Here is a 15,000-nt window from a genome sequence, read left to right as displayed (position 1 = left end):
GAGAGAGGAGAAGAGAGAGAGGAGAGAGAGGAGACGAGAGAAGAGAGAGTAGACACAGAGAGAGAGAGGGAGAGACAGACACAGAGAGAGGGTGGAGAGAGAGAGACAACAGAGAGAGAGAGGAGAGAGAGAGATACACAGAGAGTGAGAGAGAGAGAGACAACAGAGAGAGAGAGGAGAGAGAGACAGAGACACAGAGAGAGGAGAGAGAGAGAGAAAGAGAGAGAGAGAGTAGAGAGAGACACACAGAGAGAGAGGAGGAGAGAGAGAGAGAGAGAGGAGAGAGAGAGAGAGAGAGGGAGATAGAGACACAGAGAGAGAGAGATGAGAGAGAGAGAGAGAGGAGAGAGAGAGAGAGACACACAGAGGCGAGGAGAGAGGAGAGAGAGAGAGAGAGAGAGGAGAAGAGAGAGAGAGAGAGAGCAGGAGAGAGAGAGAGAGAGCGAGAGAGAGAGACACACACAGAGAGAGAGAGAGGAGATTGAGAGAGAGAGAGAGAGACACAGAGGAGAGAGAGAGATAGAGAGAGCGAGAGAGAGAGATGAGAGATAGATAGAGAAATAGAGGAGAGATAGAGAGCGATGACACACAGAGAGAGAGAGGAGAGAGAGGGGAAAGACAAAGAGGAAGAGAGAGAGATACAGGAGAGATACATGAGACAGAGAGAGAGGAGAGAGACAGTAGAGAGACAGAGAGAGAGAGAGACAGAGAGAGACAGAGACAGAGAGAGAGAGAGAGAGAGAGAGAGAGAGACAGATACAGAGATAGAGAGAGAGACATAGAGAGAAGAGAAAGAGAGAGAGAGGAGATAGAGAGGAAAGACATATATATAGTATACTACCACAAGAGAAAGATTAGATATAGAGATAGATAGAGATATATATATATATATAGAGATGATGATATATAGTAGATGTATAGAGATCTATATAGACACATACACAATAGATATAGAGATATATATATAGAGATAGAGAGAGATATATAGATACACACACACAGAGACATATACATAGAGAGAGAGTATAATAGATACACACATAGACATACATATACATAGACATATATATATATATATACATACATACATACATACATACATACAACACACACACACATATATAGTATAGTATTAACATAACTGTCCATAATCTTTCGTATTTATTAAATTACTCAAAAATAAAGGGTAAATCATAAAGGTAAGTCAAGTGTGTGTTAAAATCTAGTGAGCCACCATGAACATTATTAATATAAAACATACCGGTAGTTACAGCCAGGGGCACTGATTTACCAGACATACACTGATGTTTTTGGAAGTCTATGTTCTCATCATTTGCTGGATGAGTTGAGTTCTTGAATCTACCAAAATCTTAGTGCTTTCCTTTGACAACACTCTGCTCCTGATATTATTTCTGGAGTGCTGAGTTCAGCCGGTCTGCCTCTACACACTGAGACTATTTTAGACCTCCACTGGTTGGCACATGAATTGAGTGTCTGGCGTCATAGAAAAGTTGATGTGGATGTTTGTCTGAACTCAAAATGATGGTAAATGTACTTTCATTTATATAGCACCCTTCTAGTTTTTTGACGACAACATTCACACACACATTCATATCCTGATCAGAATCTAATCTAATGCTATTGCACACACGTTAGTGGTCAACCTGCTCTACCATCTGAGCCACGACTGTGACTCTTACTTCATATTCCCAGGAATAACAGCACAATCTCTGCAAAACATCAACGTGAGCACAAATACAAAGTAAACCTCGTCAGTATATGAGTATAGTGTGAGTGCATGTGTGTAGAAACAAACTGGAATGCAAGCCTGTCTGTGCATGCCTTAAACGCACAGATTGTAATATCCATCACTTGGGGTCTCAATCAAAACAATAACAAAACACGGACTTTGAAGATGTCGTGAAGTTTCATGGGATCATGGAAGTTGTTGTCTTCATTGTTAACAACCACCATTGCCGATTCAAATTTATCTAACATGACTCGTGTTCACAGACAAGCAAATGTATTTAAGTGTTGAAGCCGAAGTTATGAGTTGCGATACGAAGGTAATAAATTAACAGGGAGCCTCGGTAGTCTGAACCAAGACTGCAAACTCATATTGCTCCCACATTAGGGCTGCACGATATATCGTTTCAGCACTTCTTTGCGGTCATCACCATTCATATCTATACAACCAATGAGTTCATGATTCAAATGTTACTAGAGCACAACATTGTTCATAGATCTAGCCTCTAAATCAGAGGTCGGGAACCTTTTTGGCTGAGAGAGCCATAAAAGCCAAATATTTTTCTATGTATTTCCTTGAGAGCCATATATTTAATAAAATTGAGTTTTAAGTATATCAAGTCTCCGAGTACTAAAAGCGCTATCAGTGTTTCCCTACAAATGTCTGTCAGAGCGGAGGAAAGGAGAGGGGAGAACTAAAACAAAATCCGCTGCTAAATGTTTTACTTTAAAATGACACAGTATAATTATTTATTACTTGTTAATCATGTTAAAAAATGTCAACTCAAAATTGTCTGCGAGCCATATCGCGTCATCGAAAGAGCCATAGGTTCCCGACCCCTGCTCTAAATGTTGCTCTCAAAGTGCACCAGATGGATGCATTTGACTTTAAAATTCACAAGATTTTGGGTAAAACAATTGTAACAACTGTATTTATACACATCTCATTATATATCAACAATATATTTTTTGCAATGTCAGCGCTATCTTACATTACAGCTTCACGCTTTATGTTCTGACCTTTCACAATAAAAGCCCTAAACATATACATGGCATCAATGGATACCAGAGGTATTGTTAACTTGCGTACTATCATTAGATGAGTTAACTATCCATACAGCTACTGTAGCTAACATTATGTGGTCAATTCAATAGAGAGCAAATAGAGAGGGTAAAGGGCATACTACTATATAAAATAGGTCTAGTAGTTCCTATAAAATCTGGGATCTCATGTTACCTTGTGCAGGTTCCCTTTGGAGTCTCCCAGGAAGGCAATGGTATGTCCTGCCCTCACGCTGACAGCCACAGCAGTGAGACGGGCAGACGGGCTGTCCAATATGGTCTCTGCTTCTACGGCCATCCTGCTGGCCATCGGGCTGGGGGTGTGGTCAGAGCCGCAGGGATACGCATCCAGAGTGTTCTTATAGCCGAAACCAGGAGAGGATGATCAGTGAGGTGATTCTAACAAGTCATTTCAGGTAACAAAAGAATATATAACACGCATCAAATTGCATATGAAATGTGAACTAATAAAAAAAATAAAACTTCAAGTAATTGTTAATTCAATTCTCAGCAAGGAAGCAAGTTACCAAAAATATAACAGCAGTGTTCCTATCGTGGTTATTAAAATCTGAGCAGAATTGATTGCGGAGGGGTTGGGGTTCGACTTTTACTTACGGTGCTTTAAAGCTTACAGACAATTAGTTATTGCTTCCGCAGTTTGGCAGTAGGGAGTCTTTGCTCTGGCTGCAGGCTTGTTGATTTTTGTAACGGGCAATATATTTCTCCACAACAACGTTTGAAACGTTTGCTTCATTATTGGTTATCTTAACAATAGGACGTCTGGGCAATGAACCTGAGAGCTCTGCCTCTGAAGGCTACTTGTTTTAAAGGATTGCATGTAGTTGGCTGGTGTGTTTTTATGAATGGACTCCTTATTCGGCCTGCCCTTAAGAAATAGAGACTGCTGATATACGGCACAAAATTGTCCATCAATACACTTGGTTGTAATAACATAGCTCAAGCGTCCACATGTTAGTCTCAGTGAGTATTGATGACGTTAACCATGGGAAGTTTAGATGGCCTGTTTAGTCCACATCATGAAACACAACCGTTAGAGGAAAACAAGCAGGGATGACTGCATGCTAAGAATAGCCCAAACTACATTATGACTACTGAAATAGTTATGAAGTTATGACGTCCAGTCTGGGAACATGGCCTGGAAGCTGAGAAAGTGGCGTGTCACTGACTGCCCTGGCTGTGATTACTCTGTAATCACACATGCAGGCTGCAATCACAAGGACATTTAACACAGACACTGAGGGCAGTAATAACCATGATGGAGTAAGATAATGAGAAAAGATTCCTAGAGTTGCATCTTGACCACTATATTTGGTAGGAGTCCTGACTCCTGACCGTCGATAACAAAACATGCTCCCCACATGGACTGTCCTGACAAACACTGAACTTGGATGAAGCTGCTTTGCTGCTGTGTCTGTACATTACATTACATTACATTACAGTACAGTTCATTAAGTTGACGCTTTTGTCCAAAGCGACTTACAATAAGTGCAAACAATCATGAGGATACAACTCCGAACAGCAAGAATCTTGCAAGTACATTAGCTTCAAACAGGTACAATCCAAGTGCAGAACAATAGCTTCAAATAAGCCAAACAAAAGTAAGTGAAACATACAAAGAACTGTTTTTTTTGTTTTGTTTATTTTTCATTAATCGAGGTGCAGTAGAAACAGGTGAGTTTTCAGTCTGCGGCAGAAGGTGTGAAGACTGTCTGCTGACCTGACATCAATGGGGAGGTCGTTCCACCATTTTAGAGCCAGGATAGCAAACAGGCGGGTTTGTTTGAGGGGACTCTGAGTCCCACTCGCAGTGAGGGAGCAACAAGCCGATTGGCCAAGGTCAAAGTCAGAATCACATAAACTCTACAATATAGTTTAGGATCAGGCTACATAGGTAGTGTTTTAATTGATTCAAACCAATTATGTGTTAGTTCACACTCAATTGAAAAAGTGACAGCTCTAACAACTAAATGACAAGTACCCACAGAAACAAGCACATACCATCTGTTGAACTCACCTCTGGCAGGTTGGCACAGTTGGACTTGACTTCATACTCGATGTAGGCCGCCTCCAGTCCTGCTTCTTTACCCATCTGTGTGTAGCACAGGTCTCTGGTGGAGTTAATCCTGTGGTCCACATCTCTGAGGTTAAACATGCAGAGGGCTGAGTCCTCACTTGGACGAGTGGATGAAGCCAAACGAGTGGAGAAGACACCAAGAAGAACTTCTGAGCCTTGACTCAATATACCATCCTTGGTGAGCCCAAGCTGGACAGCTTGCAAGACGTTGTAAATTTTTCCTGCCCTGGAACGGCACTGTCAAGGGCACTTCCACGTAGGAGTAATAGGCCTGGTCGTCCAAACAAACACGAGAGATGTAGGTGCGGTACTCACGTGACTGTGACTTTAGGTCCCGCCTGTAGAAGAGGAAGTATACATGCTGACGGTGGGCAAATGATGCTACAAAATGATGGTCATATTCTGAGAGACGGCCAGCCACAGCCAATTTAGCAGTTTCTTCGTAAGAGAAGATGGGTTCCTTGATAAGATTACGTGTGGAGATAGGTGGGTGGCTGCTAGTGTAGCCCCGACCCACAAACAGTACTGGCTGCCTGTCAGGATGAGAGCGAACCACAAGTCCCACGGTGCTGACGTTGGGGTGGTTAGCTGCTACGTATTGAGTATCTACTGGCCTCTCTGTAGAGAAAAGTACCTCATCCACAGAATCCAGATTACGTTTCTGGCAGATCCCTTGATTGACGCTCCCGCAGGTAATAAGTTCCATTGAGTATGGGTCGACCAGCAGGAGCTTGTTGTGGTTGTTGGTGAGCTTAGCCTGAGGGCAGTTGCTGTCAGTTACAGGAGGTAAGCACTCCCGACTGTCTGTGACAGGACCGGTGTAATCCTGAAGTTCAGGTTGGAGGAATCGATCCAACTGGAACAGGTGATCTCGAGCCCCGACATAGACCCGACTTACACTGGGGTCAGGATGCAGGGCCAAGTGCTCAAACAGAGTGTCATTCCTGATAAAGGTGGGATAAAGAATGGAGGGAGAGGAGTCTGATCCTTGGACAACACCACTAGGTAATGAGGTGAAGGGCCAGCAGACGGCTAGCAGCAGGAAAGACAGCAGTGTTTGGTCTGCTAACACTGAAAGACGAAGCACCATCTCCGGAGGCATGGCAGCAGAGCTGAGGGACAGAAGGGAGAACAGGTTGTTAGGGAGAATGTCTGTATTCACTAGAACACAGGGTTGTCAAAGGGTGTTCATGTCACAGACCTCCAAACAGATATATTATGCCATGGATCCCAATATGATCAAACATTTTGTTGTAGAAACCCTTTTGTTAATTTGGTATTAATTTATGTATGCATCACTGTCTGTACTAAATTGTAAAAGTGGATTAACACAAACATTTTTTATGATTATTATCATATCATGAGCATATCATAATGACAAGGTCATGACAATATTATGCTGAAGCTTTTTTGTAAAACAAATAAACAGATTATTGTTTTTATACATTAAATAGCGAGACGGCTGAAGAGACCCGCCTCTAGTTCCTGTCTGATAATACCTCTTATTTTGTCTATTAGAAGCTCTAATAATGCATTATTCAGTATCATTCCGTGAAAATGAAAGAAACACGAGTGGGAGATGAATGATATACAGTAAGAAATAACTGTGCTTGTAGCGGCACTCATCTGAGCTGCTGATTTCAGTTGTACAGTAACAGGCGGGAAAGACTAACAATGCTTTTTAAACAAAGAAATAAATCATTTAATGTATCATAGGTTTGCCGAATTTACATAAAAAGGCACAAATTGTTACGATCGGGTCGTAAACAGCATTATTTTACTTAATAAAGTTTCCCCTAATTCAACGTGTTAACAGTCAATACAAAATTGATGGTACATTTTTCATAAATGTCGTGTAATGATGAAACATGTTTAAACAGACAACGTGAAAACTATAATAGCTTGCAAAGTAAACCCTTTTTGATAAACATAAAAATAATAAACCTGTGGCAGCAGCATGAAGAAGAATAAAGAGAGATGATGAAAGATGACAGCTGACCATCAGAACAGAGAGGAAATCAGCAGTAAAGTGATGTTAAATATAAAGTACAGGTTTCAGTTTGTATATCGCTTCACATTGCAGCTTCCTTTTTGTAAACTATAACTCTTTTGAAAGCCTTGTTCTTACGCTCTCAAACCCAACATGGAAAACAATAAAGCCAGTTGTATTTGTTACTGTGTACCGCCCTCCAGGTCCGTATTCTGAATTTCTATCTGAATTCTCAGAATTTTTATCAAGTTTAGTCTTTAAAACAGATAAAGTAATTATTGTAGGTGACTTTAATATTCATGTGGATGTTGATAGTGACAGCCTTAATGCATTCATCTCAATATTAGATTCAATTGGGTTCAGTCAAAATGTACATGAACCAACTCACTGTTTAAACCACATTCTGGACCTTGTTCTGGGATATGGTGTTGAAATTGAAAGTTTATCAGTGTCCACATAATCCTCTTTTATCAGACCATTTTTTAATAACTTTTGAAGTCCTGTTACTGGACTACAAGCCAGTAGGCAAAATATCCTACGCTCGATGTTTATCTGAAAGTGCTGTGACTAAATTTAAGGAAGTGATTCCATCAGCACTTAATTCAATACCAGGACTCGATATCAATATAATGGAGGACTCCAATGCTAACTTTAGTCCCTCCCAAATTAATCATCTTGTTGATAGCGCTGCAGCCTCACTGCGAATAACACTCGACTCTGTCGCTTCTCTAAAGAAGAAGATCATAAAACAGAAAAAGAAAGCTCCATGGTGTAATTTACAAATCCGCAAACTAAAACAAAAGTCGAGAAATCTTGAAAGTAAATGGCGTTCCATTAAATTGGAAGAATCTCGTTTAGTCTGGTTAGATCATCTTAAAACGTATAAGAAGGCTCTCCGTAATGCCAGAGCAGCTTATTACTCTTCCTTAATAGAAGAAAATAAGAACAACCCCAGGTTTCTTTTCAGCACTGTAGCCAGGCTGACAGAGAGCCACAGCTCTACAGTGCCTTCTATTCCTATATCTCTCAGTAGTGACGACTTCATGAGCTTCTTTAACGATAAAATTATAATTATTAGAGACAAAATTAATCTCCTCCTGCCCTCAATTGGTAATGACTTAACTTCAACCGCCAGAATTTTAAAAACATCTGTAACTCCTGAAATATATCTAGACTGTTTTACTCCAATCAACCTTAACTAACTAACTTCAACAATCTCATCGTCTAAGCCATGAACCTGTCTTTTAGACCCGATTCCAACTAAACTGTTTAAAGAAGTTTTACCCTTAATTAACACTTCGTTATTAAATATGATCAACCTGTCTCTATTATCTGGCTACGTACCACAATCCTTTAAAGTAGCTGTAATAAAACCAATTCTTAAAAAGCCTAGTCTTGATCCAGAGGTTTTAGCCAACTATAGGCCGATATCTAACCTACCCTTTCTCGCTAAGATCCTTGAGAAAGCAGTTGCAAAACAGTTATGTGATTTTTTACATAATAGTTTATTTGAGGTATTTCAATCTGGATTTAGAGTTCATCCTAGCACAGAGACGGCACTGGTGAAAGTTACCAATGACCTTCTAATGGCATCAGACAAAGGACTTGTCTCTGTTCTTGTCTTGTTAGACCTCAGTTCTGCTTTCGACACTGTTGATCATGACATTCTACTACAGAGACTGGAACATTGTGTTGGCATAAAAGGAACCGCACTAAGCTGGTTCAAGTCCTATTTATCTGAGCGATCTCAATTTGTATGTGTTAACGATAAATCCTCCATGACAGCCAAAGTCAGTCTTGGAGTTCCGCAGGGTTCTGTACTTGGACCGATTCTATTCACCTTATATATGCTTCCTTTTGACAATATTCTAGGGAACCACTCTATAAACTTTCATTGCTATGCGGATGATACCCAATTATATCTATCAATTAAACCACTATGAAGCAGATGAAACCAATCAATTGGCTAAACTTCAAGCATGCCTTAAGGACATAAAAACTTGGATGTCTAGCAACTTTTTGATGTTAAACACAGACAAAACTGAAGTTATTATACTTGGCCCTAAACGCCTCCGAAACGCATTTTCTAATGACATAGAAGCTCTGGATGGCATTCATTTGGCCTCCAGCACCACTGTAAGGAATCTTAGCGTCATCGTTGATCAAGATCTGTCGTTTAACTCCCACATAAAACAAATCTCAAGGACTGCCTTCTTTCATCTACGTAATATTGCAAAAATAAGACACATCCTGTCCCAAAATGATGCAGAAAAACTAGTCCATGCATTTGTTACTTCAAGGCTGGATTACTGCAACTCATTGTTATCAGGTTGTCCCAAAAAGTCGCTTAAGACTCTTCAGTTGATCCAAAATGCAGCGGCACGTGTATTGACTAGAACAAGGAAACGGGATCATATTACTCCTGTATTAGCTGCTCTGCACTGGCTCCCGGTAAAATACAGAATAGAATTCAAAATCCTTCTCCTGACTTACAAAGCAATTAATGGTCAGGCTCCAGCATATCTTAAAGATCTCATAGTACCTTATAAACCAACTAGAGCATTACGCTCCCAGACTGCAGGGTTACTTTTGGTTCCTACAGTATAAGAGTACAATGGGAGCCAGAGCCTTCAGCTATCAAGCTCTTCTCCAGTGGAACCAGCTTCCAGTTTGTGTTCGGGAGGCAGACACACTCTCCACATTTAAAGCTTATAGTTAGGGCTGGCTCAGGTTTGCCCTGGATCAGCCCCTAGTTATGCTGCTATAGGCTTAGACTGCCAGGGGACACCTCCCTGCTCTCTTCCTTCTCTTCCTCTCTCCTCCCCTCCCTCTCTTCTTCTCCCTCTCTATCTGTATGCATTTATGTAAATGTATGTTACTAACTCATCATCCGGGGCATCATCCCCGGAGTTTCTGTCTCTCATGTGGCTCATTGCCACTGATAAAGTTTACGTCAGGATCATGAATCGTGGCTGCGCCTGCTGCCCTGGTCCTGCTGGACACCGGGAAGCCTTTTTGACATTTTCCTGGATTCATCCATACTTTCTCTTTTTCAACACAACATCATTTTCTGTCAAATGTTGTATTTGTACTATGTTGTTTATCCTGTACACACGACATCTATTGCACGTCTGTCTGTCCTGGGAGAGGGATCCCTCCTCAGTTGCTCTCCATGAGGTTTCTTCCATTTTTCCCCCTTTAATTATGGGGTTTCTTTTAGGAAGTTTTTCCTTGTGCGATGCGAGGGTCTAAGGACAGAGGGTGTCGTAACCTGTACAGTCTGTAAAGCACACTGAGACAAATGTATCATTTGTGATATTGGGCTATACAAATACATTTGATTTGATTTAACATCATAACCTGAATAAAAAAAAAAACGGGATAAGCCTCATAACTATATTCTCCCTTCCTCCTTGTGGATCTGTGGTTTTTAAACTTGTGTTTTTGGTGTTTAAAGTGTAAAGCACTTTGTGCTGCATTCTGTGAATGGAAGGTGCTCTAAAAGTAAAGTTCATTCATTCATTTGTTCATAACCGGGATACTCCATGTAAACACCTGATTTAAAGTGGTTTCAGCAATAGCAGCATTAATAACCACAGCAACGATCTCAAAACACATTTTAATGCAGAACTTAAAATATTGCCATCATATTATATTTTATGTGAGTGAGTGTGGTTCTCACACAGAGAATAGGACACAATTACTGATTATTATAGGCAATATCAGGATCATATCTAGATAATCGGGTCATGATAATATCATGCTGAAGTATTTTGTGAAACACGGAGATTGTTGTGTGTAAGTACAGTGTAAGTTATGAGAGACGGCTGAAGGAGACACGCCTCTAGTTAATAATTTATACTTCTATTCAATCCATGAAAGCTCTAACAATGCGTTATTCGACATAACTGCATGAAACTAAAAGCAATACGGGTTGGAAATGAACTATACACACTAAGAAATAACTGTGTGCACGGCACTCATTGAACAGCAGAAATGTATCAGAAATGTTTACCGTCAAAATCTGAGACATCGGCTCCTCACCATTTGATTCCAGTGGTGTTTTACAGGAGGTATGTCACCTCTTGGCCTCCCAGCAGCTCGGGATTAAAAACACATCCTTCTGGGCACAATCTACAACACAAAGGAAGAGAATATACATCAGTATATACTCTTTACCAGGGGTAGTCAAAGTTTTGATGACAGTGATCAGTAATAAAGCTTATAGTTATGGCTGGCTCAGGCTTGCCTTGGACCAGCCCCCAGTAACGCGGCTATAGGCTTAGACTGCCTTAGACCCCCTTTAATTGTGGGGTTTCTTTTAGGGAGTTTTTCCTTGTGCGATGCGAGGGTCTAAGGACAGAGGGTGTCGTATCCTGTACAGCAGGGGTCACTAATAGGCGGACCGCGGTCCGAGTCCGGACCAGGACTTATAATCAATAAATTATTGAGGTGTTTTCAATTTTGATGGGGCGCTTCTATTTTAACTGGTGCAGCTTTTCTCGTTTTTAACGGCAATGGTTTAGCGGTTCAGGAAACTCACAGACCAATTACATGCGAGTTAAGCCATCCCACGTGATGCTACTCAGCCAATCAAATCTGTACATTCCAACCGGCAAACATTGAGACTCTGAATACAGACAGATGAGAGGCGAGAGGCGAGTGACAGAGTTAGACGAGTTAGCGATACAGGGAGAGAAGATGGAGAGAGGAGTTATCGATACAGGAAGAGAAGACTGAGAGGCAAGTGAGACGCAGACAGGGAGAGAAAAATAACTATACATGGCGGTCTCTAAGAAGAGAAAAGTGAACAACGTTTTTGACCAAACATACCCATCCAAGTCTGAACTGAGGTCACAGAAAATCTCAGAGCCCAATATGATGAATCCAGCAGGATCCTGACTCATTCACTGCCCAACAACCTGCTCATGAATGTTCCCTCAGAGCTGCTTGGATTTTGGGTCACAAAAAGCTATTTTATTTATTTATTTTACTTTATTTTTAAATGCAGCCCAAGAAGAACATTATACATATCTACAGTAATATATATCTGTATAGTTCAATGTTAAGTGACAATATTGTCAAAATGTTTTTAAATTGTACTTTCTTTATTAGATTTGACAGTCAGTTGTTGATGACGTGCAGACGTTGATACAGCTACTAGGCTGCTTCAATATATATCGCACTAATTCATAACGCAAGTTAGACGTTATGATGCTCCGGACCTTTGCTTGCGGAAATTTTCTCTAACTGGACCTCTTTGTACAGCAGGGGTATTCAACTAAAATTCAGTCTGTAAAGCACACTGAGACAATGTGTCATTTGTGATATTGGGCTATATAAATAGATATGATTTGATTTGAGTGCCAATTCAAAAGAGCCAGCATATGATTGAGGGCGAGTTGTCAACTGAAATCGCTAACTTTAGCTAACAGCACTGGCATTGATGACAGACAGTCATTCCCTGCGACATTTGCAAGGTGCCAATAGTTGCCATGCAGCCAGTAGCTTTTACAGTTCTGGGCTACTGCAGGAACATGGTGGTGCAACATGGCGGATTCCGTAAAGAGGACCCACTCCCTAGCGATGAAGGACTCATTCTAAGGTAACGAAAACACAACAATTCTAAGTGTTTATTAAAATTATATTCCATTTCATGTCATATTTGAGGCCCGCATTAAATGTTTTTGAGGGCAACTGGCCCTATGCTCGGACACCCAGTGTGATTTAAGGCAGCAAATGCAAAATGAAGCCTGAGTGTTTGCTACAAACACAGACTCCCAAGTTCAAACACCTTAGTGGACACTGCAGTCCACTAAGAATCGTGGGAAGCTTGTACCCATTGAAATTCCTGTCAGACCTATGTCTGACTGGCTACATCCGTTTTTGCGTGTAAAAAGCCATCAGCAGAGGCCAAGTCAAGTAGTGTCAGTCCAAGAGGGCTTTCAGTGCCACACACACACACACACACACTCTGTCCCAGTATACAATCCTCCCTCATTGCTAGGATACAGGGTACAAAACCCTCTGGTTGCAGATTCCCTGCCAGAAAAACAAGTTGCTGTGAGGTAAAAGAAGATGGCATGAGAACCTTGAAAGTTCCCTTGTTTGAGTACCTGAATCAGTGGTTTCACTGTTACTTTGTATATGTGTATAATATTTACTGGAATATTTAACAGTCAGTTATGACACTAAATTCTCATTTTCACTCATCATACAGTAAATCCTCCTCTTTCCAGCTCATTATCTCCCTCTCTTTCTACCCACCTCTCCTACTCCATCGCCTCCAAAAACTGGCCAGATTATCTCCTACAAGTTTAGGCAGATCTCCAGAGGGTTTGAGTGAGACACACACACACACACACACACACACACACACACACACACACACACACACCACACACACACACACACACACACACACACACACACACACACACCACACACACACACACACACACACACACACACACACACACACACAATCTCCTGTATGTGGGAATGAGGGTAAAGGGTAAAGGAGGGTAAAGGTCTGGCATGAGGCCAAAAAGAAACACAAAAACAATGTAAAGCTCTAGTAATTATTACTAGAGCACAATAATTATGATCATTGTTATCTATACAATTTCAACCAAGTGAGAATTAAATCTTGCCTGACGGAGCAGGGGCAGGAATGACAAGCATGTTAACTCATAAAAGCACTAGTTCAATAAATACAGTGCTTCTCCTGTTTCCTCCTCTCGAAACATTGTCGGATTTCAGCACAGGGTTGTCTTTTTCAATAACTCTCAAAATGTGCAGGCTGTCACTTGGCTCATCCAAGAGTAACAGACTGATCAAGTCCTTATCTGTCTTAATTTGCCATTTTCAGAAAGCTGCAAATAAAATAGCCAAAAACTACAGTAAACTGGGCTGTCATCACTCTGGGCCGATCTCAGTTGGAAGAGGTTTCCCTTTCCTGTGGTGAATAATCCAATAAAGCTCAACTTCATTCAGAGTTTGAGACACATGAGAACAAAAGAATGAACTTCTGATTCAATTCTCTAATGTTAAAAATCACATTTCAACTCTTCAGCAACCAAAAGGTATCGGTTTGATGAGGAGGAAATGTGTGTCTGTAATTACCTTCATCTAAATGTTCCTTTACTTTTAGGACTTCACCTAGTTCCAGCACTTTCTGCACAAACAGCAAGTTAACTCAGTTCATATAATACAGTAAATATTCCTTGATTGTATTTCATTTTCTAATGGGCACATCTGAATGCCGTGAAAATGACTCGATGGGTAGAAAAGTCTGAAGGCTGCATGTGTATGGTTTAAAACCCAATCGGTAAATTGGCTAGGCCAACGTTAGCTTATTGAAGATATATTGGCATCAGTATATACAGCTGATAAGTAACAATAAATTACAGTACAGAAATGCTAACATGTTGTTCAGAAACGGTGATGTTATTAAGACTTCATAATATTTCAGTAGAGGACGCGGATAGCTGTGTACTTGCACATGAACAGCAGACCTCTCTCCGTCCCTCCCTCACAAATATCCTTTCAGTCATCCAAATGACTCATTGTTTCACCTTGAAGAAGACAGGGCCTTTCCAGACTGATGGATTACGTGTAATTGCACTTCCTAACTTTAAAAAGTGTATTGTTGAGAAGACAGGTAGTTGTGCAGCTTGTAGCAGATGGACACAACCAGCAGGGAAGAATCCCGATGCCCACCACAAATGGACTGGAGCCTGAGCAGCAGCCAAAAGACTCCAAACACAACCAAACATTCCTGAGAGGCACATTCAATTGAGCCATCACCCGCTTCATTGAGTCCAGCCTTTCATTCATTTTCAATGAAACTATCCTATATTCTGGAGGAGACAGAGAAGGACAACAGCAGGAAGGGGACAGAGCATGCTGAAGAAAATGCTGGCAGAGTGACATAAGGGGACAGAAACAGGGTTGCAGGAAGACAATGATAAAAGGGGAAGACGAAGTTGAGAGAGAAGGGGAGAAAATCGGCACAAACAAGTGGTCGTAAGCCTCAGTGCTCACTAAGTACTGATGGAATGTGACTAATGATAATAAAAAAGAGAGACAGAGACAGAGAGAGAAA

General features: G+C 41.0%; 1 protein-coding gene across 1 annotated transcript in view; it reads right to left on the bottom strand.

The window, feature by feature from the left end:
- plxnb1b (plexin b1b) overlaps window positions 1–15,000 on the bottom strand; it is a 108,584-nt gene that overhangs the window by 43,260 nt on the left and 50,324 nt on the right. Inside the window, 4 exon segments of the mRNA XM_029431107.1 lie at window positions 2,984–3,166; window positions 4,844–5,140; window positions 5,142–6,015; window positions 10,938–11,027. Coding sequence (XP_029286967.1) covers window positions 2,984–3,166; window positions 4,844–5,140; window positions 5,142–6,005 — 1,344 coding nt within the window. The 5' untranslated portion in view covers window positions 6,006–6,015; window positions 10,938–11,027.

The sequence above is a fragment of the Cottoperca gobio genome, chromosome 5 (genome assembly GCF_900634415.1).
Source record: "Cottoperca gobio chromosome 5, fCotGob3.1, whole genome shotgun sequence".
Lineage (NCBI taxonomy): Eukaryota > Metazoa > Chordata > Actinopteri > Perciformes > Bovichtidae > Cottoperca > Cottoperca gobio.
The sequence above is the reverse complement of the archived record's forward strand: the minus strand, read 5'-3'. Positions and strand labels throughout refer to the sequence as shown.